At 41.1% G+C, this 27,073-nt stretch overlaps 2 protein-coding genes across 6 annotated transcripts; both read left to right on the top strand.

The window, feature by feature from the left end:
* The first annotated feature begins 271 nt into the window (after positions 1 to 271).
* map7d2a (MAP7 domain containing 2a) lies at positions 272 to 19,322 on the top strand. 4 transcript variants are annotated; one of them, XM_058087714.2, is made up of 17 exons: positions 272 to 523; positions 2,909 to 3,001; positions 3,085 to 3,180; positions 3,273 to 3,350; positions 5,290 to 5,453; positions 5,590 to 5,686; positions 7,136 to 7,225; positions 9,698 to 9,807; positions 9,879 to 9,994; positions 10,070 to 10,272; positions 10,425 to 10,572; positions 10,642 to 10,795; positions 13,701 to 13,805; positions 14,780 to 14,830; positions 15,052 to 15,082; positions 17,494 to 17,965; positions 18,043 to 19,322. In XM_058087714.2, exons 1-17 carry the CDS (start codon positions 487 to 489, stop codon positions 18,299 to 18,301), a joined length of 2,304 nt encoding a protein of 767 aa, XP_057943697.2. In that variant the 5' UTR covers positions 272 to 486; the 3' UTR covers positions 18,302 to 19,322. The 4 variants fall into 4 exon arrangements, with proteins under 4 accessions (XP_057943697.2, XP_057943695.2, XP_057943698.2 ...); XM_058087712.2 differs by having other exon boundaries at positions 10,070 to 10,350; positions 18,043 to 19,305; XM_058087713.2 differs by lacking the exon at positions 272 to 523 and adding an exon at positions 553 to 992 and having other exon boundaries at positions 10,070 to 10,350; positions 18,043 to 19,305.
* A 314-nt stretch (positions 19,323 to 19,636) lies between these two features.
* On the top strand, positions 19,637 to 26,647 carry LOC131138626 (uncharacterized). Of its 2 annotated transcripts, none has more exons than XM_058087717.2 (10): positions 19,637 to 19,781; positions 20,339 to 20,404; positions 20,506 to 21,198; positions 22,979 to 23,617; positions 25,384 to 25,496; positions 25,593 to 25,677; positions 25,759 to 25,816; positions 25,927 to 25,992; positions 26,068 to 26,217; positions 26,317 to 26,647. In XM_058087717.2, the coding sequence occupies exons 2-9, from the start codon at positions 20,364 to 20,366 to the stop codon at positions 26,206 to 26,208; spliced, it is 1,836 nt and encodes a 611-aa protein (XP_057943700.2). In that variant the 5' UTR covers positions 19,637 to 19,781; positions 20,339 to 20,363; the 3' UTR covers positions 26,209 to 26,217; positions 26,317 to 26,647. The 2 variants fall into 2 exon arrangements, with proteins under 2 accessions (XP_057943700.2, XP_057943702.2); XM_058087719.2 differs by having other exon boundaries at positions 19,639 to 19,777.
* Positions 26,648 to 27,073: the final 426 nt, after the last annotated feature.

A 27,073-nucleotide genomic window follows, 5' to 3' on the forward strand; every position in this document is an offset into this window, starting at 1 on the left:
AAGACAATAAAAGAACGTGTTAATAATACAGCACATTTTAAATAAAAGGTTAGGCTTCATCTTCCTGCAATAAAATATTTCCATACAAATAAATGGCGCATGCATTTGAATGAGCAAAAAAAAATATTTTATTTTTATTCATAATTACAGTATTTATTCATATATTATATGAATGTGAAATGTCCAACACAAGTCACCTATACATTTTCCAATATGTATAGTACATACATTAGAATAGCATGTTTCCAGTGAGACACACCTCCCCCCATTGCCAGCTGCGTCATGCAGTCAGTGCATGCTTCGTACTGAATGTCATCTCAGCATCTCTCTCCTGTATCCGCGCTCAACTCCTCATTTTAAAGCCCTCACAATGACCTTCATTTGGACTATTTTAGCTGCGTGCTGAGGTTGTTTCATCCCTCCCTCGCCAAGTAAAACGGACACCTGAGCTGCATAGCGGAGTCACTGCACCTTTCTTTTCCTACCATGGATAAAATCGGCGCAACATCCGGCACAGTGGCAGGTAAATGATAATAGCATTTTTACGCTTCATTTTCAGGCCATTTCAGGATTTATAGCAGGCTGGCGAATGACGTCACTGTTTTTAAAACTGCGTCCTCGATTCAAACAATGCTTTCTGATGATGATGATGCAGCATGGCCATGCTTTACTTCCTTGTAAACATATCGTTGTATTCATTTAAAGGGACATCCTCGTGTTTCCTCAGTGGCTTAATTGTTATTAAATAAGGAATATGCTATCTGGGTATTTAAAAGCAAAGCGTATGCTTTCGACGTTGTTATTGTGGTGACGTCATCCAGTCGTCGAAGGGCTTTAAAGGATGCTGAGTGCATTGATATGGCACTGTGTGCAGTCCCTAGAGATTATTTTAGTCTATTTTTACGAGCATCCCTCGCACTCTAATGATGATGATGATAGATTAAGTCATAGCTAGGGCCCTCCACACCCTGAAAGAAGAGAAACATCCGCAGGTCAGTAATCACATTTGCTGGACTCATGTCATAACCAGCTCCATGTCATGTTGCAACCCCAGCTCTTTTATAAAGCTTTAGCAACTGCAACCCCAACAAACTGGGATCGTTTTAATATTTTTTTCTCGTTTGGTATCTTTATGGCTCATATTTGACTCAAGTATTATAAACTATGTTTAGTCTGGTCCAGGGGTGGGCAAACTTTTTGACTCGTGGGCCGCATTGATATGACAAAATTTACGGGGGGGGGGCAGACTATATATTTTACACGTAACAGTCCACCTGGTATTATTGTATCTGTAAAATTGTCATGCAATCTGCTATTATTATTTATTATTTTATATTTAAATATTTAAAAAATAATAAAATATAATAATTACAATAAAATTAAAATAATAATAATTATATTATTATTATGTAAAATATGCAACTATAACAATAATATTATATATAATTAATATAATAATTAGCATTAATATAATAATTATAATAATCATAATAGTTCTAATAATAATTATAATAATCTAATAATCTAATAATAATAATAATAATAATAATAATAATAAAATATAATAATATAATAATATAATAATATAATAATATAATAATATAATAATATAATAATATAATAATATAATAATATAATAATATAATAATATAATAATATAATAATATAATAATATAATAATATAATAATATAATAATATAATAATATAATAATATAATAATAATAATAATTATTATTATTATTATTATTATGTGCTTGTGTCCCTTTTTTCAGGAGCACTTTGTAAACAACAGACCATGTCAAAAAACGAAATTGATAAAACCATCAAAAGGTTGGCTCAGGCCATGATGCCAGGTTGTATGTTGAGTTTAAATGAAATACTTTGGAAAGATTGGGCGGGCCGTATTCAAACACTTGGCGGGCCGGATGTGGCCCCCGGGCCGTAGTTTGCCCACCCCTGGTCTGGTCCCTTCCGCATTAATACTGGAGCTGCAACAATGAATCAATGATTATTATCCAATTAATCAACAACTATTTTGTTTTTTGTTTCATCATTTTTTTAAGTTTTTGTAATACAAACAGCATGGACAGTCCTTATTATGCCTTCCTATTATTTTTCATACATATCATGGGCCTGCTTGCAACATAAACATGCAGTCACTGTTATTATATCTTATTCTGCTGTGATTAAATTAGGGCATATTGTGCGGAAAAAAAAACACACATGTTAAGATGAATGAACATAAGATGAATGAAATGCTGTCATCGTGAGGAGAAGGAGCTTTTGCCTGGGGAAGTATTTACTCGGCGGACCGCTTATTTACAGCACAAAATCACTGTAAACACTAAACCGAAACTAAACCAAACTAAACAGATTGAAATGGCTAAACACCGGCGAAGGTTGGCAGAACCTCGGAGCGTGTAATGGAAGCTAGCGGTGTAAGCTTAGTTTAGCATGCTAGTGTGGTTCACTTGCAGGACTGGATGAGTATAAATAAATGTGCTTTACAATTTGTATTGGGTTTGTAGCTTTTTATACAAGGCTGCACTGAATATTGTGAAACATCCGAAAAATACTATGATGTATGCTAAGGTCCATATCGCCCAACACCTTTTTTTAATAACAGTGTTGTGTTCAAGGCCTCTACCTGCTGTTATAACTCTGAGGGTCACTAAAGTCCGCTCTGTCTTGAAACCTGACACCACAGTGCTGCTCCTGGCTCATTTGCATATGAACAATGATTGGATGTTTACTGAGGGGAGGGAATCTGTGGCCCACTGGAGAGTCGTTGGGAATCACTGCATGTCATGATGCAGGTGTCCCTAATGAATTGTCCAGTTCATGTAATTACAACATGACCACTGAGGCTGCTTCACGGCAAGCTTGACATTCTTTTCTACGCTATAGTTGAAAAGATGGCACCGCCAACTGTCCCGCTACTTCCTGATAAGAGAAGTGTAACAAATGGTCACTGTTCGCCAGCCCGAGCTGGAAAAACAAGTGAGTAATCCAAATCCACACTGCATCTCTTAAGAAACAAAACCCCAAATGTTCCCTCTCTCTTTCCATCTCGGTGGTGACAGCTCCAGCTAACATGGAGAAGAAGCCTCTCCTAAATGGATATGCATCATCTTCACACTTGGTTGCTAACGTCAGTAGCAACCATGTGGGCAAACCAAGTAAGTGTCACCCTGTGGTTTCAACTACACTTTTCTTTCTGTTTCAGTTAGCCTGCATTGATTTTTTTCTCTTTTTTTTCTCCATCATTTAGTCATTGAAGGTTTCTTGAAGACCGATGACAGGATGCGTTTAGCCAAAGAGAGACGGGAGGAGAGAGAGAAGAGCCTTGGTAGGTAATTGAGTTGTTTCGGGGCACAAAAGTCACACTTTTATTTATTTGACTGAAATGGTTTTAGATTTTTCATTCTGACATTTCTTCCCGACTGCCTAATTGCTTGGCTTTGCCAATGGAACATTCACTTGAAGTTCACTGGCTTGCTGACATGATGAGCTGTGTCAGAGCAGAGTGCGACCTCTTCATATATTGTCGAGTACAAAAGTGGGTCTGCTACTTGCAGCTCGAGACCCTTCCTCATGACAGTCAATTCCCTCAGAAGTTGCATGCGAACGGCATGAGATGCTGCTGACCTAAAAAGTCAATGAAAAAGATGAATTGAGGACTTTGCATGGAGTAGTGCAGGGGTGGGCAAACTACGGCCCGGGGGCCACATCCGGCCCGCCAAGTGTTTGAATACGGCCCGCCCAATCTTTCCAAAGTATTTCATTTAAACTCAACATACAACCTGGCATCATGGCCTGAGCCAACCTTTTGATGGTTTTATCAATTTCGTTTTTTGACATGGTCTGTTGTTTACAAAGTGCTCCTGAAAAAAGGGACACAAGCACATAATAATAATAATAATAATTATTATTATTATTAGATTATTATAATAATTATTAGAACTATTATGATTATTATAATTATTATATTAATGCTAATTATTATATTAATTATATATAATATTATTGTTATATTTGCATATTTTACATAATAATAATATAATAATAATTACTTTAATTTTATTGTAATTATTATAATATTTTATTATTTTTAAAATATTTAAATATAAATATAAAATAATAAATAATAATAGCAGATTGCATGACAATTTTACAGATACAATAATACCAGGTGGACTGTTACGTGTAAAATATATAGTCTGCCCCCCCCCCCTCGTAAATTTTGTCATATCAATGCGGCCCGCGAGTCAAAAAGTTTGCCCACCCCTGGAGTAGTGGTTAGCGCGCAGGCCACACAGCGAGGATACCCGAGTTTGATTCCATCCTCGGCCATCTCTGTGTGGAGTTTGCATGTTCTCCCCGTGCATGTGTGGGTTTTCTCCGGGTACTCCGGTTTCCTCCCACATTCCAAAAGCATGCTAGGTTAGTTGATGACTCCAAATTGTCCATATGTATGAATGTGAGTGTGAATGGTTGTTTGTCTATATGTGCCCTGTGATTGGCTGGCGGCCAGTCCAGGGTGTACCCCGCCTCTCGCTCGAAGACAGCTGGGATAGGCTCCAGCAACCCTGTGACCTTCGTGAGGATAAGCGGTAGAAAATGCATGGATAAGAAAACAAGACAAGCTGTCTTATATTCTGGAAGACTTATACATGCAAACCACCAGGCAGTGCCTGCCTCTATGGAATGATACTCGTGACAAGCACTTTCCAGCTCATACACACACCCATCCCCCAGGAAGAAGCAAGCGTCTCTGTATTATATTGTCCGATTAGCAAGAATAATGACATCACACTTACATTAAGAACATTACACAGGCTGTTAAAAGTCACGAGTTATACTAAATGTTTCTGCTACATTAAATTATTGATGACACATGAGTGCACTAAAACGGTAGGCAAGGCTTACACGTTAAGCCGAGAAAACCCGCATCTTAGTTTTCTGTCCTGAATTGGATCCGGGAATGTGCAAATCATACAGAAAATACATAAATATAGAAAATACAGTGGACAAATATTAATGTTTATGTGGTGTTATCATATTCATTTTATTTTTCATCATGACAGGTGAGGCTCTGACAGTCAGAGTGTAAGCTTTATTTTGTGATGTCAGCATTGGGTGTTTCTGAACCTTTCTATAAATGTAAATGTTTGCAGTGAAAGATGGACACACACATTTGCTGATGCAACTTTTTTGTATTAAAGAGGCCCCTGGAGTGGAGTTATAACGCTAATTTCAAGATACTTAGCCGTTTTTGTCTCTTTCAGCTGCACGGGAGCAGCTGATAAGGGAGAAGGAGCGACGAGCTCAGTTGCAGTATGAGCGCACAGTGGAGGAGCGCTGGAAGCGCCTGGAGGAGCAGAAACATAAAGAGGAACTCCGCAGGGCAGCTGTGGAAGAGAAGCGAAGGCAGCAGCTGGAGGAGGAGAGGGTCAGCTGAATCCAAATCAAAAAGTGTCTCTCTTTTTGTCCAAAATGATCCAATAAGCTGATTGCATGATGGTAATGGTTCAGAGGAAACATGATGATAAGATGACAAAAAAAAAGCTCCACTCTGATGCATTCAGGAGCGGCTGGAAGCCCTGATGAGACGCTCTCTGGAGCGCAGCCTACACTCGGAGCACAGACACAAACGCTGGAGCAGAGGCTGCCCCACAGGAGCAGGTAAGATGTAAACAGGTTACACGAAGCAAGAATATGCATTACAGTGTGTATGCAGTCCCCAGTCACAACATAAGGTACACTATTTCGCCTGAAAATGAGATTTCCCACTCTAATCCTGGAGGTTACATAATGAATGTTGCCTTAATTTTCATACAATATTGCATATTGTTATCTTGTTGTTTGCTCTGCACTGTATTGTTCTGTGAAATCAACAAGCAAAACCCAAACACCCCAAAGAATCCTACGTGTTGCTGATTCATTGTCCATGCATTTTATTACAGTAAAGTCTCGTTATATCGATATCGGTTAAAACGAATTACTACTTATTACGATACTATTTTCATTTCCCGGCAAATTTCTAGTCTTTTATGATATAATTAGCTCCGTTAGTACGATACACGGTTATTATGATAATCCGGTTACTACGATGCCCTTTTCATCTCCCGCCAGCCAATTTGGTCTGCTTATATCGATACAAAAGCAGCTTAAATCAATCTTTGCTTAAGGATTTCAATACCAAAAAAGAACACGGCGAACGGCTGCTTCCAGTCAACTTTATTTTTCACACTTCCACCACCAGAGTGCAGCACGCACAGCGGAAAACACCCGTCCCTCGCGCCTACCCCTCCGGGTGGCAACACCTTCCCTATCGATAGTTCCGGGGTGAATTATGTCCCGGTAACCGGTAATCACTACAGCGTAAGTTTATTTTTATTTACTGTAGTACAAAATTTATTGTAGTACAAAAGCATGCTAGATACGCAATCCATGAACTCAAGGAGAAAATTACATGCCATATCAAAGATCCGCCCACTTTTAATGCAGTTCGGCGCAGGATCGGATATATGGATAGTCCGGTTATATCGGTATTTTTTCCGACTCCCGAGAATATCGATATAACGAGACTTTACTGTATTGATTATGACTGCATAATTTTTTTTTAAAAAAAGGTGAGAAACAGAATTAATCAGAATTAACCCTCGATATATCATACTGCTCTATTGTACTGGACACTATGACAATAATAAACATTGTCAAATGAATAGTGTTGTTCATACCAATCAGCTCTTGTATGGGATCTCATTAGATTGCATAGGTGTACCTAATATTGTGTCTGGTATTTTTTAGTGTGCGCTTTTCTCCTGGCCTGATCATTGCTAACAGTTTGGCTCGTCAAAAGATGCATGAGGAGAAATGAGTGTACTCCTTGATTCCCTCCGAGACAGGATGGAGTGACATATCTGCCCTGGCATCTGTGTAGCACAAAGCGTGTGAAACAGTGTTTCACACAAAAACACATACAACCTTTACAAAGATTGGCAAATCAAAGTATGTCTGCACAGCATCCAAGCAGGTATCCAAACTCACATCCCGTTCTCGACAGCCGGATGAGGGCAAATGAGATGAAATGTTCATAATGCTCTGCTCTGCTCCACCCGCTGACTTTAGGTGACAGTGAGAATGCACCGCACTCTTTCTCTGCCGCCTCCGCCCTTTCCCATGGTCTTGCCTCCCCTCTTCCTGCTGTCAGCGAATCTGGTAATGTTTAGCTCCCCTCTCTCCCACCGCCTTCTACTCCTAAATGAGTCTCCCCAAATTGACACCCAAATTATGTTTCCATTTGGGTGGGATTTGAATGTTCCTCTGAGCAAAGGCAAGCCACTGTGATGCATGCATGTTGCTGTGTGTTTTTAATTGATGCTAATCATTGCACTGTATGTGACGTGTACATTTTGGTTTATTTACACTTACATATGTGAATACACTCACAATTTACAGCAAGTAAAAAAGCATATACAAATATATCAATGATCTTGACTAGGGCGACACGGTGGTCTAGTGGTTAGCGTGCAGACCTCACAGCTAGGAGACCAGGGTTCAATTCCCACCCTCGGCCATCTCTGTGTCCAAAAAACATGCTAGGTTAATTGGTGACTCCAAATTGTCCATAGGTATGAATGTGAGTGTGAATGGTTGTTTGTCTATATGTGCCCTGTGATTGGCTGGCGACCCCGCCTCTTGCCTGAAGACAGCTGGGATAGGCTCCCCCCGCGACCCTCGTGAGGAAAAAGCGGTAGAAAATGAATGAATGAATGATCTTAACTATTAAGTGTGTCACATTTTACTATTTTATTATACTTAAGGGACAATAATAGAAATTAAACTTTGATATGACTTAGAAGAGACGGCCCGGAAAGACACTTGAGCTTGTTATCATGTTGGAAACAAACTTCCCTGTGGCCCACTTTTCCAAAGGACGGGATCATGCTTTGCTGGGCAAAGTCACGTTACATGTAGACATGTACACAATCACTTGTGTTCCCAGCAAATTTGGATAATTACTGCTATAAATAGGGTTAAAAAACAGTTTTCACCAATTTATTTGTTTCATTATTTTTTTTAATTAATTTAATTATTTTACTGATTTAATAAAAAAAAAATTTTGCATAAGTTGTAGCGGATTAGTAACCCCTGAATAATCACATTATTGACATTTTTGTTTAAAACACAAACAAGGCGACCTATGCCAGCTCATTTTAGAATCCACAATTTTAGGCCTCACACTGGTACAAATAGGCTGCATGGCGTGCGAGTGCTTAGCATGCAGGCCTCACAGCGAGGAGACCCGAGTTCGATTCCGTCTGTGTGGAGTTTGCATGTTCTCCCCGTGCATGTGTGGGTTTTCTCCGGGTCCTCCCACATTCCAAAAACATGCTAGGTTAATTGGCGACTCCAAATTGTCCATAGGTATGAATGTGAGTGTGAATGGTTGTTTGTCTATATGTGCCCTGTGATTGGCTGATGACCCGAAGACAGCTGGGATAGGCTCCAGCACCCCCGCGACCCTTGTGAGGATAAGCGGTAGAAAATGAATGAATGAATGAATTGGTACAAATACTATGCTGTTGATGCTTGTCCATAGTGGGCCGTTGACTGCCGGTCTTGTTAGCATTTCCTCGCATCACTGAGATGACACTTGGAGAACGGAGAATATATATTATTTATAAATACTTTTCTGCAATTTCAAGATTAATTGCAAATGACCTAGATCAGGGGTCAGCAACCTGCGGCTCCAGAGCCGCATGTGGCTCTTCAGACTCTTTATTGTGGCTCCCTTTGCGATGCTTGAATATTTTTAACACCCGAGTGGGGAAAATGCACGTCTTTTGTAATGAGTTTTAAAAAATCCAACTTTGTCTGAGACCATGAATGCATCCTGAGTGAGTTCTGACTGCTATCCAGTTCAGTACATGAAGGAAAACAAGTAATACTTACCTACAAATCTAAAAAATAAATTCGAGATAATTTAAAAACAGCGGCATGGGAACTTGTTTTTACGTTTACAGTAGTTTACACATACATTTATGTAAGTTTATCTCCAAAACTAGCAAGAGTACTCCAACTCGTCTTTTCTTATCTGAACTACTTTGATACCCCCAAATTCCCTCCAATGTTGTTTTAAACATACTGTATGTTTTGCGGCTCCAGGCTATTTTTCTTCAGTGGGCATTGGGTAAAATGGCTCTTTTCATAGTAAAGGTTGCCGACCCCTGACCTAGATGATAAATGCGCACACACCAAAATGGTCGCACTGCCACTTTTGAGATTACACATCACAGATGGTGACAGATGGAAAGAGAGGTCATGTGGCGTGGCAAGAAAACAGTGTGTGCTGTTGTCTTGTTTGCCCTGATGATGCGTGGGTTTCCCTGGGAGTGTGCCATGTACAACAAGGTTTTGCATTCATGTTCTTGCAAAGTGTTGCATTTTATAATTACTGCTAAAATAGTAGGGCATTTCACTTACTACTTACTACACTTACTTGGTATAGGATGCCTCAGTTATCCCAAACTTAACACTGCATAATCAATTTATGCACAAAGCGTTCAGACTGCACTTGAGCATAGATGCTGCATGGATTTATACTTTAAAATGCAAATACTTAGTAAGAAACAAGTCAAGCCGGCGTTTCTTTTTGGCTTGTTAAGCGTGCTGTCTGTCATCATGCAGCACCCTGCAGCCCTCGCAGGTCTCCTTTGTGCACCTCACGGAGCCCTGCGGATTCCCATCGAGCAGCAGGAGTCGTGGAAGGCTCCCGATCTACGCCCAACACACCCAAGGTCAGAAGAGGACATTCCAAATGTAATGTTAAAATAAACATAGTTAAACGCCGATTCTCAACTTCTCACAGAAAGAGCGTCTGCATAGGGAGAGAAGAACTGCCTCCCCGCGTTGCGGACTCATGGTGAGAAGATCCGAATCTCCTGCCCATGTCATCAAACAGCTGACTTCTACAACTACCTCCAAGTGAGATCATTTGTGAGATCATTTGTTTGTCAAGTGTTTATTTGTTTTAACCCTAACCCTAATGTGTACATGCAGGCTGGCTTCTAAGACGCGCACGCAGTCTCCCAGCTACATCCATGAGTACCACCACTCTCCCACCAGACATCGGCTAACCAATGACAAGAAAAGTGAAGATAAAAAGACGGAAAAACACAACAAACACTCTGCAGGCAAAAACAACCACCACATCCTCAATGCAGCTGACATCTCTAAAGCCAGATCCTCCGAAAACCTCAAAGGTGACACACCAGAAAAAAAAGGGGATTTTTCACAGAAGAAAACAGAAACTATCAATCTCGACACAGAGAAGAAAAGAGGTGGACTTGCTGTAAATAAGCTTGTTAATTCAACACGTTTGGTTTCTTAGCATGTACGTTTGTGTGTTTCACAGAATCCTCGCCATGCACAGTCACAGGGAAGATGGCAGCTAGTGTAACCAATGCAGAGGAGGCAAGCAGGCTGTTAGCGGAGCGTAGACGCCAGGCCCGGGCGCAGAAAGAACTGGAGGAGAAACAACGAGAGCAAGCGGATGAAGAAAGGTAAGATCATGAAATGAACGGTTCGTTGCAGGCAGCATGGATTGACTTTGTCAATGCTGCGGCTGTCAGGCGGAAAGAAGAACAGCTGAGAAGGCAACTTGCACAAGAGCAACGGCAGCAGCGAGAGCCCAAGGACAGGGAGAAGAGTGGTGCAGATGCTGATAAAACAAAACAAGAAGGGGACACACAACAGCAGGTTGTGCATGAGAAAGAATTGTTAGAGGTAAGGCATCAATGCACACAATGGGCCTCAGAGTCCATGTCAGATTGTTAGTACCTGTATTTGCTTATTTATTTCCTCTATATTACCATATTGACCATGAATGTAGGACAACCCTGCTTTTTAAATTGAAGACAACAATTCATCATACACATTATTTCTTCGCTGCTTTTTTTTATACTTTATTTTTATTTATTTTTATATTTTTCTAAACAAAACGTCAACAGCAATACATTCATTCATTCATTTTCTACTGCTTTTTCCTCACGAGGGTCGCAGGGGTGCTGGAGCCTATCCCAGCTGTCTTCGGGCGAGAGGCGGGGTACACCCTGGACCAGGGTTGGGCAAACTTTTTGACTCGCGGGCCACATTGATATGACAAAATTTACAGGGGGGGGGGGGGGGGGGGACTATATATTTTACACGTAACAGTCCACCTGGTATTATTGTATCTGTAAAATTGTCATGCAATCTGCTATTATTATTTATTATTTTATATTTATATTTAAATATTTTAAAAATAATAAAATATTATAATAATTACAATAAAATTAAAATAATAATTATTATATTATTATTATGTAAAATATGCAAATATAACAATGAACATAATAATATTATATATAATTAATATAATAATTAGCATTAATATAATAATTATAATAATCATAATAGTTCTAATAATTATTATAATAATGTAATAATCTAATAATAATAATAATAATTATTATTATTATTATGTGCTTGTGTCCCTTTTTTCAGGAGCACTTTGTAAACAACAGACCATGTCAAAAAACGAAATTGATAAAACCATCAAAAGGTTGGCTCAGGCCATGATGCCAGGTTGTATGTTGAGTTTAAATGAAATACTTTGGAAAGATTGGGCGGGCCGTATTCAAACACTTGGCAGGCCGGATGTGGTCCCCGGGCCGTAGTTTGCCCACCCCTGCCCTGGACTGATCGCCAGCCAATCACAGGGCACATATAGACAAACAACCATTCACACTCACATTCATACCTATGGACAATTTGGAGTCATCAATTAACCTAGCATGGAGGAAACCGGAGTACCGGAGAAAACCCACACAGGGAGAACATGCAAACTCCACACAGAGATGCCAGAGGGTGGAATTGAACCTTGGTCTCCTAGCTGTGAGGTCTGTGCCACCACCGTGCCGCCCAACAGCAATACAAACACACTCAAAAACAAAAAGAGGGCACTGGACATACACAGCACACAATTTGGTTATCCCACATTCCCTGTCATTGTGCAATTTGAGTAATTTCCTTGATTTTGTCCGTGAACAGTGTCCATTTCACTCATTTTTCTCCACACATGTCTTCTTCAGTCCTCAATCTATGTGTTAACAGTTCCATGTCATGTATTGTGTTCATCACACAAAGCCAGTCCTCCAATAGCGGGGGTCTTGGGTTAAGCCATTTTTTGGTAATGGCTTTTTTACATGCTACCAACATGATTTTATACATCTTTTCTTGACACAAGGTCTCCCACCAGGTGGCCCAGATACAATGTCTCACATGAAAAAGTCACACTGTAACCCAAAATCCTCTCCATGGTTTTACATACCCTCTTCCAAAAATGAATGATACAGTAAAGTCTCGTTATATCGATATCGGTTAAAACGAATTACTACTTATTATGATACTATTTTCATTTCCCGGCAAATTTCTAGTCTTTTATGATATAATTAGCTCCGTTAGTACGATACCCGGTTATTATGATAATCCGGTTACTACGATGCCCTTTTCATCTCCCGCCAGCCAATTTGGTCTGCTTATATCGATACAAAAGCAGCTTAAATCAATCTTTGCTTAAGGATTTCAATACCAAAAAAGAACACGGCGAACGGCTGCTTCCAGTCAACTTTATTTTTCACACTTCCACCACCAGAGTGCAGCACACACAGCGGAAAACACCCGTCCCTCGCGCCTACCCCTGCGGGTGGCAACACCTTCCCTATCGATAGTTCCGGGGTGAATTATGTCCCGGTAACCGGTAATCACTACAGCGTAAGTTTATTTTTATTTACTGTAGTACAAAATTTATTGTAGTACAAAAGCATGCTAGATACGCAATCCATGAACTCAAGGAGAAAATTACATGCCATATCAAAGATCCGCCCACTTTTAATGCAGTTCGGCGCAGGATCGGATATATGGATAGTCCGGTTATATCGGTATTTTTTCCGACTCCCGAGAATATCGATATAACGAGACTTTACTGTATTTGCCTTTCCCTCCATTAATTTTTTATATTTCTTAGCTGCTTTACACCTCATTGATCACCATTTTAAAAGTAGTCCTTTGTTATTTGGTCCCCTGCCCAACATTTGAGACACTGGTGTGTGAGTGTGTAAAGCTCTAGACCCCGAATATAAGACAACCTGACAGTGGTAGGAGTAAGAAATCTCAAGTTCTTCATGTAAGGGCAAAAAAAGTAGTCTTGTTGACTACTTTGGAGGTTCAGAATTTATGTTTTATATCAAAAATATATTTTGTCATCTAGAGTGGGGCTGCACGGTGAAGAAGTGGTTAGTGCACAGGCCATGCAGCTTGGCAAACTGGGTTTGATTCCCCACTCAGGCATCTCTGTGTGGAATTTGCATGCTCTCCCCGTGTGTGTGTAGGTTTTCTCTGCGTTTTCCAAAAACATGCTAGGTTAATTGGCGACTCCAAATTGTCCATAGGTATGAATGTGAGTGTTAATGTTTGTCTATTTGTGCCCTGTGATTGGCTGGCATCAAGTCCTGGGTTGTACGCCGCCTTTTGCCTGAAGTCAGCTGGGATAGGCTCCAACATAGCCCTCGCAGCATGGAAATTGGATGGAGAGATTGAAGAAGTAAGGAATGGAATGGCTCCTTCCTAAAATATTCCACTGTCTTTTAAGAGAGAAAAGGCCAAAGTTCAAGCACAAGAAGAAGCTGAGCGCCAACGTCTAGACAGAGAACATCAGGCGCAACAGGAAGAGGAGGAGAGGCAGCTAAGGAAAAAGGTGAGCTCAAACGTGTATATAAATATATATATACAGTATATCGATATCGGTTATAACGAATTACTACTTATTATGATACTATTTTCATTTCCCGGCAAATTTCTAGTCTTTTATGATATAATTAGTTCCGTTAGTACGATACCCGGTTATTATGATAATACGGTTACTACGATGCCCTTTTCATCTCCCGCCAGCCAATTTGGTCTGCTTATATCGATACAAAAGCAGCTTAAATCAATCTTTGCTTAAGGATTTCAATACCAAAAAAGAACACGGCGAACGGCTGCTTCCAGTCAACTTTATTTTTCACACTTCCACCACCAGAGCACAGCACACACACCGATTCCCGCACTTCCTGGTTCACAGGTCATGCTCAACCCGCCCCACATAGCTGGCCAAACACATGCCTGCAACAGAAGAACCAACTGACATAGCATACACACCTATTCCAACGAAGACACAAGCGTACAAATACATGTATTTAATTGTGTTGTATTCAGATATCTTTTTATTGTTCGTGGTTTCTCTCGTGTGTATAGATTCTATACACACGAGAGAAACCACGAACGCAGTTGGTTCTTCTGTTGCAGGCATGTGTTTGGCCAGCTATGTGGGGCGGGTTGAGCATGACCTGTGAACCAGGAAGTGCGGGAATCGGTGTGTGTGCTGTGCTCTTGTGGTGGAAGTGTGAAAAATAAAGTTGACTGGAAGCAGCCGTTCGCCGTGTTCTTTTTTGGTATTGAAATCCTTAAGCAAAGATTGATTTAAGCTGCTCGACATTGTTCTATAGTATAGAACAATGTCGAGTGCATTATTGCCCACTTTTAATGCAGTTTGGCGCAGGATCGGATATATCGACAGTCCGGTTATATCGATATTTTTTCCGACTCCCGACAATATCGATATAACGAGACTTTACTGTATATATCTATATATTTTTTAATGCATGTTCACAGTTTGGCCTGTTTTTGCAGAGAATCGAGGAGATCATGAAGAGAACGAGGAAAGGGGAAGCTGACGTGAAGGTACTGTAAGAGACATCTTCTCATACAGTCGCCCTGCTGCCTTCAAATACCTGCTGGTGTCACTATGACATTTTTCTTTCTTTTTTTTTCCAACTTGAATTTCTTCAATTTTCTGTTGGGAATGTATTTATTAAATTCTACAATTGATGATACTTTGGGTTTTGCGTCCTATTTGCCACAAACACTGATTTTTTTATCGTCGTTTTTCTGCATTGAATCAGGATGAACAGGTGGAGACCAAGTCACCACCAGGTTAGTATTTTATGAAGTCACTGTGCAAATAAAAATGTGCCTGCTGCCTGTGCTTATGTTGCCTCTGCAGAACGCCTTGCAGCTGCATGCATGGCACACACCTATATTGCTGTAAGCTGCCTCATTTTAAAGGAGGAATATGTTTACCAGTGCCAAGATTATACGCATAAACTACTTGATGAAATGTGTGCACAGGTGCTGCATGGGGCAAGTAAGACCATTACATTTGGATACTGTATATATTCTGCATCTAAAACATTTTCCTCCCATTTCCTCAGTATCTATGAAGATACAGTAAAGTCTCGTTATATCGATATTCTCGGGAGTCGGAAAAAATACCGATATAACCGGACTATCCATATATCCGATCCTGCGCCGAACTGCATTAAAAGTGGGCAATAATGCACACGACATTGTTCTATAGTATAGAACAATTGTTCTATAGTATAGAACAATGTCGAGCAGCTTAAATCAATCTTTGCTTAAGGATTTCAATACCAAAAAAGAACACGGCGAACGGCTGCTTCCAGTCAACGTTATTTTTCACACTTCCACCACCAGAGCACAGCACACACACCGATTCCCGCACTTCCTGGTTCACAGGTCATGCTCAACCCGCCCCACATAGCTGGCCAAACACATGCCTGCAACAGAAGAATCAACGAACGCCAGCATGTACATATGAAAAACAGTGATTATTGCAAGCGATAAAAAGATATCTGAATACAACACAATTAAATACATGTATTTGTACGCTTGTGTCTTCGTTGGAATAGGTGTGTATGCTATGTCAGTTGGTTCTTCTGTTGCAGGCATGTGTTTGGCCAGCTATGTGGGGCGGGTTGAGCATGACCTGTGAACCAGAAAGTGCGGGAATCGGTGTGGGTGCTGCGCTCTGGTGGTGGAAGTGTGAAAAATAAAGTTGACTGGAAGCAGCCGTTCGGCGTGTTCTTTTTTGGTATTGAAATCCTTAAGCAAAGATTGATTTAAGCTGCTTTTGTATCGATATAAGCAGACCAAATTGGCTGGCGGGAGATGAAAAGGGCATCGTAGTAACCGGATTATCATAATAACCGGGTATCGTACTAACGGAACTAATTATATCATAAAAGACTAGAAATTTGCCGGGAAATGAAAATAGTATCGTAATAAGTAGTAATTCGTTATAACCGATATCGATATAATGAGACTTTACTGTAGTACTAATCCACCCTAGGTTTATTTTGGCCTTGACAAAAGTCTGCACTGTACTAAGTGCCATCATGTGCATTAGCTTTCATGTGCATTTCTTTCATTTTTTTTAATGTATGCTTTGACCAAGAGTGAGTTGCTTTACAATGTTAGCTCATGGACTATGTCCTGGAATATACTGTTTAATGAAGGCCAGCATCATGGGAGCTGGCTATAAATGAATGTGCCCAGGAGGTGATGTTTTTTTTAGTTCCTCTAGTTTAGTTTAGTTCCTATACAGAATGGAGTGTACCTTGCTTGAATAGTCCAGCTTTCTGTCTTTTTCAATTAGATAGTTTCAGTTTTCAATACATTAAGACCTGCATGGTGATGTATGGTATTTTCTCAAATTAAGGGCTGGGATGTTTATTCACTTAATTGCAGAGAGTACTAAGTATATGTAAGGGTGGACATGCTCTCCATTGAGTGTTATACTGTAGTGAGAATGGATCTTGTGTGGTTTAACGCTTGGTTATGGTCAATAATGCAGTGCAATTGAAGGCACCTATACCATATTGACCCGAATACAGTATAAGACGACCCCTTTTGAAGACCCAAGAGGGTGTCGGTAATTGTGACTTGATTGCCAGAACAACAGGGTTATATTGCGGGTTTAAATTATTGTTTCTCACAACAATCTTTTGTGGGGAGACAATTGAAAAAAGCACAACAGGTTCCCTTTAAAAATGCAATATACATATACGCGATATAAATGACATACTTTTTGCATGTAAGTATATAACCCACCCCGCTTTGTTCAACAGTATTGTGCGTGTGCTAACTTTCTCCCACGCTGCACAGATAGACTGCTATACTACGTATATTTTACCATTTTTTTCACCTCATATTTGGTTCAAATGCTGATACTATGTGGGAATACATAAAGGTAAGTTTTTATGACATTATTGAGTGCTGATGTGCATATTTGTTGGTGCACAACCAACAAAGATATTTCATGCTAGCACATTAGACGTGATCCCACCCACCAGAGATTTGTGGGAACGTGGTTAAAACAAGTTTGTGGACCACTGGTGTAGTACCAAACTGTACCCATGTCTTGGTGGTAGTAAATGAACCACATAGAGGCACCAAGGGATAGTTTATGAGTTTATCTGACTTGTGGCATGTGTCTTTTAGAGTGGAGGTCACAATTGGACTGTGATGTTCATTATTCTCCACAGGGGAGGGGAAAATTGTTCTAAGTGAAACTCAGGAATACTTTAAAGAGTATGAATACCAGGGCAAAAGGCAGGGTGAGAGGAAAAAAGACACTTCAGCACAGCTGGACCAGCATGTTCACAACAGCACTCAAGTGATGCCAGCTCACAATGTTCCTGACAAGAGGCCGGAAATGAAGGCCATGCTCAAACAAAGGGAGGTGCAGGTGAATAAGCAGCCCAAAAGGAACATCATAAAAGCCATAGATCCATTCCAACAAACACCAACAAATGAAACAGATGTCAACGGTAAGAAAAAGGAGATGAATGGAGTGGCCAGGGATTCAGGAACTGTCCCAAAGAAAGATACTGTGACAACTGAGGTAACCAAACCGCATGTAGAATCCTCCGTAAGCAGAACTGAAGGAGCTCGACAGCCCAGATCACCACCAGTCATACATCTGGAGTCGCTGGAGATGCAGCCGATGGACATAAGGTAAGCTATACACTCGCTTTCACAACAAGAAACCTTGATATCAAAGTAACCATTATATTGTTATGGTTATATTCCAGCCCAACTTCCAAGGAGGAATTGATTTCCATCCCAGAATTCTCACCGGTTAATGAAATCCAACACTGCGGTATAAATAACACCCGGGCTCTCCAGGATCTGATGGACCTGACAGGCAGCATCACTTGTTCGAAAGTAACCTCTCAAGGCAACATAGGTGACTGCAACAAAAATCTGATCGAGGGGGTCGTCAGCCCCATGACGGACTCTAAGGTCATTGGAACGTCGCCTCCATCCTCAAATCAACTTAGCATCCATTAGTGTAACCATAACTTAACCATAACCATAAACCCTTGCAGCTTTACAGTATTCTAGTAGGGTGGATATTTATGAGAATGTATCAGAATGTTCTATACTCCTTTTTCCATGATGGTGTCATATTGAGCAGAATAATGAAGCATTGTATGTATCGAGCTCAACTTCCCATAGCAATCATGGTTTTATTTAGACAGCAAACTAGTTAGGAATAAATCTCTGTTGGTTTGCCTCAAAGTAGTGCAGTTCATATTTCTACAAATATTTGATTATATCTTTTCATGGGACAAAACCAAGAAACCACACTTTCACTTAGACAACCCTGTATATTGACTACTTTACATTATATCAAAGTTTATATCCATGTAAACCTATCAAATATTTGTAGAAACGTGAGAGGTGTACTCTATTTTGTGACATACTGTCTGGTAATCATTCCAAAGGTAAAAGTGTATCTGTCTCAAGACTCTACTGATGCGTCCAAAATGAATGTGAGATAATGAAGATTATGTTATTGTAAACTGGAGAGAAGCAGAGATGGTAGCTTCATTAAAAAAAAGTTCCTTTTTGGGACTGTTGTGTTTAATGAAATTGATTTTCAATTAGCAACTTCAAGCTTGCTGCTCATGTTTATAGTACAGTATTCCAATGCATTCTCATCATTGTCTATATATTATACAGTCAGAAACTTTATTCAATTGATATCTAGTTGTGGAAATAAGACTCCAATGCTGTAGTTAGCCACTGTGCTTCTTTCCTGTGCTAGCACAACTCATGAAATAAACCATTCTTACTGTCTTAAAATGTAGAAATGCCTTATGGAGGGATACATAAGATATTGTATATTTGCAATTTGTTGTTTGCGTTTTTAATTTTCTTTCTGTATGTCCTCTATGAACCTCATTTGCTGTTCCTGTACATGTTATTGTGTAGCCTTATGACATTTATTTTCAGGATTAAATATTTGGTTTGAAGACATGTTGAACTAAAAGAGAAATTAGCATTGTTAGCATGATCATAACAATATCAAACAATAAAATGTTAAATGGTCAATGGAAGTTTTATTGTTCTTACTCTAAAGACAGAGGTGTCCTTTTCCACCGCATAGAGAAAAAAAATGGCCCTGGAGGGCACTTAAGTTGCAAACACAGGTGCAATGTAGGTCTAAAATATGCATATACAGGTATGCTAAGTTGTTTGAACAAACATCTCTATATTACAAATAAATATGTGTAATTTAAAAATTTGATGCCATACTAGCGTCTTTATTAAACAAATTACGGCTCTGATCTGAAGAGCGTCTTCGCTCTTTAAGGAACACCATTGGTTCAGAGAACATCACATGATCAACAGGACGTTACGTCACGATCACGTCACGGCTATAGACCCTTCCCTACCATACAATATAATATCTCATGACGTTGAGTAACAGCTGAACCGCTAGCAGTCTGAGCAGCGAATCTTCGACGGTGTGAACGTTTGGTAGGTCGGTATAAACCTCTCACTCAGCGATTAGTTAGTCGTATTTCATTGAATTTAAATTACTTTTCTCCAGGCGTTCGACACAACGTCGACAAATGGAGGCCATTTTGCAGGGACTGCGCGTAGCTACAGTTAGCTTGTTTTTTTTAGCCTACTGTGTGCTAGAAAAACGACACGAAATCGTTATTGATACTGCATTATATGTACGTCATGTAATTGGCAATTGGTTGAGAATGTTACATGATGTATGTTTTTTTTTTTCTGACAAACGCGAGAAAGCTCGGAGCCAAGTAAGATGCTGTGTGGCCTTAGGTTTGTAGGCCCCAGAGCCCGACGCGAGGTAGCGCCATAGCAGTCGCCATTAACAATACAATATGCCAAACGGCATTTGTTCGTATTTAATAACTACATTCACCATTGTTGTAATGTTTGCTTGACTGTAACAAGTCTAACTCGTTCGTTGTCTATTTCGTTTTCGTAATGCTGATTCCTTCGGGCTGAATTAAGCTACAGCGAAGTGACTCCGTCGAGATTCATTTATAGCTCGTGTTTTTTCTGTAGGCGAGTCATTCTGACATCACTCAAGATGGTCCGACCACATTTTGGACCTACTCGCATAAAGCCCAGGTAAAGTCTAATTCTTTAGTTTAAATTGCAAGCAGCTGCTTTGGGGTTGTTAGTAAGTTACATAATTTGATATGATTGTTATTCCCCTTCCCCCTTTACAGAGCATATGGAGATGGCCATAGCAGCGGACCAAGGGACGGTAATTACTCCCCCAGCTCAAAATCAAGAAGAGACCCCAATGGCACCCCAGGAAAGTCCCCTGCAAACTGGAGAGAGTCGAGAGGTAGAGGACGACCCCCACCTGACAGAAGAGGTCCACCTATGGGAGACCAAAGAGAGACACGTTTCAATAACTGGAGGTCACACAATGAGAATACCTATCAGTCATATCCTCCCAAAATGGAACCCCATCACAGCCAGAGGAGGCCACCTTCATCCAGGCCCAACCGCTCCCCTCATGCCCAACATCAGTCATCAGCCCGCAGTCCCCAGTCCAGAGGGCCCCCAGGTCATAGGGGTCCTCCTCCCCATGGCCACTCCTCTGGTCACAGGTCACCATCCCCAAGACATTTTCGTGGCCATCCAGGTGACAAAAGACCAGGCTCTGCACCAGCTTTCCAGGGTTCATTCAGAGGTCCCAAAAGGCAGACAGATTTTCCCCACCACGAGCAGAGGCTTCGAGGCCCCCGTGAGGATTTCAGTCCAAGAGGGAGGCCCTTTGCCGACTCTGGTCACGGAATGAAGCGGTGGAACAACAATGGAGCATTCGCTCATCATCACAACGGTGAACATGGGCCCTCCGGCTCTCAAAGGAGCCCAGGAGAGATGCAGGGGAGAGGCTCGTGTCCAGAGAGGTACAGGACGGAAGTTCCAGCTGGTTAAAATTATTAAAGAGAAGGTTGAAGCAGGTGCAGACCTCAGTCACATGGTCATAATGAGACCTACACCCAGCCCCACGCAAAATAATGATTGGGTCTTAAGAGTTGATAGTGGTTTCACCGACTGAGGAGAATGTCTAATTCAGGGGTGTCAAACATGCGGGCCGGAACCGGCCCCCAAGGAGGTTCGATCAGGCCCGCAGGATAATTTGAAAGTGGAAAAAATGCATAAAAGACATGGAATTAATATTTTTAATTCGCTGCAATTCATGGATTATCCGCTAAGGGGATCCACTCTTTCCATCAGAGTAGAAGACAAGCCGCATCACTGAGACAGACTGAAAACAGCAGACGGTATCAATGCGCCATTTGCTGCTTGTTACGACGTTGTTAATACCTTGGTCTCTACCTCTCCGCTACACCCTCATTAGCCAAAATGTCGTTATCCAAACGGAGAAAAGTAGATAAGGAGTGTAGAATTTTCAAAGAAAAATGGACCACATCCTATTTATTTACAGAGATGCACGGAAAACCTTTGTGCTTGGTGTGTTTGCAACAAGTTTCGGTATTGAAGGAATATAATATTCGACGCCACTACGAGACTCATCACAGCGAAAAATATGACGGTTTGCAAGGACAACTGAGAAGAGATAAGATTAACGAATTGCTGGCGGGTCTGAGGAAACAGCAGTCAACTTTCATCAAGAGCCGAGAAGTCAGTGAAGCAGCGGTAAAAGCCAGCTACCTAACTACCTAAGACAGAATTTTCAGTTTTTTGCTCACCTTTCACAGTTAAAGCTGATCTGCCGGTCGAAATTCAGCTAGAGATAATTGATTTGCAGTGTGATGCAGATTTGAAGGGCAAATTTGCCTCTGTCGGTCTGGACAGATTTTATCAGTATCTACCACCAGGGTACCCCAAATTAACAGCCCTGGCTGCTAAAATTTTTTGCATGTTTGGGACAACCTACCTTTGTGAACAAATTTTCTCAGTGATGAATATCAATAAAACAAAAATGCGTTCAAGGCTCACAAACAAGCACTTAAATGACATTCTGAAAGTGACAGCTAGTCAGGACATGACACCTGGTGTTGATGCACTTGTACAGGCCAAAAGATGCCAAGTTTCAGGAACAAATACAAGTCCAGACTAGACTAACACCTTTAAAATGCTGCTCTCCTTAGTTTGTAAGGTGTACGCAGGGATTACATTTAGATTTTATATGCGTATGTTTAAGTGGTTTAAAAATCCCTTTCTTTAAAAGTCTCATTTAATCTTAAAGTGCATTACTATATTTTTCAGTACCAATTAAAGTTTTGTGCCTTTGTACAATCAGTGGGATCAGTTGCAATGCATATTTGTGAATGATAAAAGTAAATTGCACATTTGTCTAAGGAAATATGAGGTGTTTCATGAAATGTTTTGTAAAAGGATAGTTCATTAAATTTCAATATTTTCCTAATGTTCTTGTGCTTCTTTACACCAAAACAAAGGAAAGACATGATATTTTGGTTATTTATAGCAGAGTATAGTATAATTTTAATGGTCCGGCCCACTTGACATCTCCCAAGGCCGTATGTGGCCCACGATGCGAAATGAGTTTGACACCCCTGGTCTAATTGGTCTTAAATTGGCACATTGAAAATAATTTCCACTCCAAGTTTCATTCTACCATGGCTGTGATATGTAAAAGCTCCGCCAACCACTTAACATAGCAGGAGGATCTGTTCTTGTAACGATTTCTCTGGTATGCAGGTGGTCATCACAGCAAGACCCCAGGAGGCAGCATGGTCCCATGGAGAGGCAGGGCAGCAGACCCCACGGCATTGAGAGTGTAAAAGATGTCCTTCGCTTGCCCCTAATGAGGCCCCCACCTTGGAAAGGAGGCCCTCCGCCATCTTCATCCTTCCAAAGGAGTCCCCAGGATCGGCAACTGACAGGCCCCCGTAAGAGGAGACTATCAGACATCAACCTGTCCTCATCAAGCCCTACACAGGATCACAGTGGCCCCAAGTACCCCAGGAGAGAGCGAATTCCACTCCTCAGTATTCCCAGGCCTTTTGGTGGTAGACCCTTATCACTTAGGGATAAAAGTTTCCTATTTAAAGGCAGACAAATGAGATTTGAACCCCCCGTGAGGCCCAGAATTCCTCCACCCTTTAGACCCAGGCCCCGCTTGGGTGATGCGCCCGACCGGGGACCTCCCAGCTCCGTTCTTGCTATTAGGAAGAGGCGCTTCCAGTCGAATCCAGTTCCCCTGAAAAAACTGGAACCAAGGAATACAAGACCTCAACAGTCCCCTGACAGAGATGATGGTGCAACCAGCAGGTCCTCACGTGACTCTGATAGCGGAAATGAACAGGTGGAGTCTCGTCGGTCCTTGAATACACACAGGTACGGTATCTTCCTTTTTGCACTGTTCGCAGGGGCTTGATGATGATTGGGAGGTCAAGAAAGAATGTTTTGATCATGAGGCCACGTATGAAAAATGAAGAAACAAAGCGCTGAATTGTGAGAGTCCGCCCTCCCCAAATGCCTCCCTATCTACAGTCTGCTTGTGATTCACAATGCCCTAAAGAGAAGATAAATATGTGCTCTTCCACCGTTAAAGCAAACACTCTTCAAAGTCTGACACACAATGTCTGTCAGTGCTGCATGCCCCCTCTTCTATTGGTTGTCTCCATGTTGTAAAGACTACTTCAACCTCTTGAATCATGTGGACCATTGGACGAGACCCATATCACTATGAAATGTGGCTTGTAAAGAGTATCCTAAAAAATGAAAGAGAAGACTTGCCAGTCAAGAGGAGTTATGACTAATGGACCTTTTTTAACGCTGCCATCCAAGTGCTGCTGGATTCCTTTTTACTCATAGTGGCTAAAGAATGTCGTCACATGAAACTGGTACAACAACCAAGCCATTTTAACACGAGGGCAAAAGTTTCCAACGTCTTCCTGCATTGATAAAATGCATTCCTAGCCAATTTGGCCACACAAAAGTGGAAGAGGAATGAATTGATGCCAAAAAAAAGATGCCTCGCATGGAGAGAAATGGAACCAAATGTGTCTCTACTTTGCACTTAATCACTGCACACTTCTGCTTCTCTACATCTACAACCACTTGGGCATGTACCTTGTGTTTTGTATGTCAGACCTAAACATCCTTGCTGGGGGATAAAGTATCTGAATCGTCTCAATGCAGACAGGGTGGCCATGTAAACATTCACCAACCCAAGTTGTTACCATATGGCAATCAAGGCTGCTGTAATTGCCTGTAGTCCAGCAGTGATTCCCCTCTACTGCAAGAGTTCCGATAATGCCCAAACCACAATGGATGAGCAAGACAAGAATAAGGTCATCTGACCTGACGGCAAGACTGCATGGAATTACCGACTGAAAGGCTCACGATAGACGGACTGAAATTGCAACTTGATGTCCAGCTTGTGGCTGCATTGGAAAAAGACTCTATGCAGTCTTATATCATCTTGCTCTGTGCTTAACAGTCAACGCGCCTGGGCTATTTCCACTGAGCCGAATGCATCCCTTTTATATGCAAGTCTCAGCCCTCTCTACATCCAGGACCAGGAAGGCAAATGGAAAAGATGACCTGTACTTGTTTTGCCAGCCTTGCCAAAGCATCCCCCAAAAGAAGAGGAGTCTGCTAGCCCTTGATTCTGCTCAAACATGCTGATTTCTGAGATGAGACGAGCTGAGGTGTCTTCTAATGGTGGTTGTATGCTTGTGGAAAAACCTGGACTCTGTGAAGTTGGATGCTACTCCCCAAACTTTACAAGCAGCCAAGGCTCAACTCCATTTACATAAGAAAATAGACGTCACATGGAAAGCCTTCACCGTAAACATCTTTGAGGAGCAGCATGACCATATAAAATGTGGATTGAAGATTTGTTCTGATGTTTTAACATACCCACCACAACGGCCACTTAAACGATCACCGCGTAAATGGAGAGCTCACATTGATTCAGTGCAAAAATAGGAGTAAAGCAGCATGGACATTCCATGGTTTTGTAAGTACCAATGTGTGATTTGTGGCTATATATCCTAATTTTCTTCCTACCAAGCTATGCTGTTCATTGTTGATTTAAAATGTTGACTTGACTTCTTGTGTGTTGCTTTACCTAACCACTGTTCATCTCCTTTTAGATCTTCTCCTGTTGAGAAACGTGACCTTGTTGTTGTGTCCCACTGGGCAGCTGGTCAGAGCACTTCGAAGGATGACTCTCCTGCCAAAGATCGTAGTCCTAAATCAAAGACAGGTAACTTACTTTTCTTTGTGCATATTCTTGAGCAAGTATGGTATAATACAGGGTTTTTGGGCCTTCATTTGAAACATTTGGTCCCTTTTTTTCAAGAACGCAGTTCAGGCACGTCAAAAGTTGAATCAAGGTCACCATCACCTGACAGAAAACGGGGATATTTGGAAAAGAGAATATTCAGGTAAATATCTTCATGGTTCCAATACTGCCATAATAGTGGAAGACGTGTACAGTTTTTGAGGTCGCTTGACTTGTTTTTCAGGCCAGCGCATTTAATGTCAGATTCACGGCCCTACAGACGACCTGGCCCCATGCAACAAGTGAGAGGAAATACACAAACTTGGACTGCTCTTTCTTGGTCTTCTTGTCTTTTTTTTTGCCTTATGGATGTATGTTGTGTATTGATTGTCTTCACTGTGATGTTTGACAGCGAAAGTTTCCTGGCCCAAGGAGGTCCGGCCCTGAACCATCTGGGCATATAAGAAGACCACTCATGGTATGCAAAATATTTAAGATCACACACTTCTTCTGGCAATCTCCTTATGCTAACTGAAATCATTATTTTATCAAGGAGAGCCTAGTGCCACGCCCCTTCCCAAACCAGAAGCCGGTATTCCGAAAAAGTCATAGCATCATGTCCAAATACCGCAACATGAGAGTGATTCGACAACGCCCTCCTTACAACCGAGGACCAAGCCAACAACGCTGGTGACCACTTAAGGTGTGCAGAGCTGTCTTCCAAAAACCTGCCTGTGAATAGCTGGACAGTGATTTCTGTTTTATAAGAGAATAAAAGCCCTTTGCTCTTTTTTTTTTCCAGGTCCTGTTGCTGGAGACTCAGGAAAGAGTCCATACTTGTACATAATGGTGTTTTTTCTTACGTTTTAAGTTGCATTCACAATGAACCTCCACTTTAACAAAACCTTGTAGATTATGGTGCTGTTGACGTGTGTGTGTGTGTGTGTGTGTGTAAGATTTGGGGCTCAAGACTAGAAAAGTCAGAATAATGCTGCACTTTTTTTTTATTGTATATTGTAGAAATTGGGGCGCTGTCATGATAAGCTGCTGTCAAGACACTAACTTCCTATTGTATATTTTTGTTCAGTTCATCATTTCTGCAGTTTGAAATAAAATGGTGAAGCTCAGTATAAGATTTGGAATGTGTGTTGGATTAATGGTACACTGAGGGTAGATTTGAGGTTGTACACATACATAATAGATACACACCTGCATATACCTACATTTTCTCATTCGAATGAATATTATCCTTGTTTCCGGTTCCGGTGGAGTGAACGCTGGCGCGACTGGCTGCCGCTACTCTCCCGTAACTTTTTGGATTTTATTGCATCAATATGGACTGAATGGACTATTGTGTTGGCACCGTAGTGTTTTCCTGCGTTCGTGTACCGATCCAGCCACTGCGCCTGTGTTTTTTTATGTGTCTGCTTGCCAACTTCTCGCCCACCTGCTGGAAGTTAGCACCTGGCCACAGACACGTTGTGGACCAGCATGCTTCTCACCTGGTCATCCTCTCGTTCTGCCACCACCCAATGGCAGAACCGATCCGGTACACAGCT

The sequence above is a fragment of the Doryrhamphus excisus genome, linkage group LG21, assembly GCF_037039965.1.
Source record: "Doryrhamphus excisus strain RoL-2023G ecotype Guam linkage group LG21, RoL_Dexc_Guam_v1.1, whole genome shotgun sequence".
NCBI classification, from domain to species: domain Eukaryota; kingdom Metazoa; phylum Chordata; class Actinopteri; order Syngnathiformes; family Syngnathidae; genus Doryrhamphus; species Doryrhamphus excisus.

What these genes read in the sequence shown, in the direction of transcription:
- map7d2a (XM_058087712.2), top strand. Translation starts at nt 487, where the DNA reads ATGGATAAAATCGGCGCAACATCCGGCACAGTGGCAG. An exon ending in AGCCCGAGCTGGAAAAACAA is followed by an intron (nt 3,002 to 3,084) that starts GTGAGTAATCCA and finishes CGGTGGTGACAG; the next exon opens with CTCCAGCTAACATGGAGAAG. An exon ending in GAGCAAGCGGATGAAGAAAG is followed by an intron (nt 10,573 to 10,641) that starts GTAAGATCATGA and finishes TGCGGCTGTCAG; the next exon opens with GCGGAAAGAAGAACAGCTGA.
- LOC131138626 (XM_058087717.2), top strand. Translation starts at nt 20,364, where the DNA reads ATGGTCCGACCACATTTTGGACCTACTCGCATAAAGCCCAG. An exon ending in AGAGGCTCGTGTCCAGAGAG is followed by an intron (nt 21,199 to 22,978) that starts GTACAGGACGGA and finishes TCTGGTATGCAG; the next exon opens with GTGGTCATCACAGCAAGACC. An exon ending in GACCTGGCCCCATGCAACAA is followed by an intron (nt 25,817 to 25,926) that starts GTGAGAGGAAAT and finishes GATGTTTGACAG; the next exon opens with CGAAAGTTTCCTGGCCCAAG.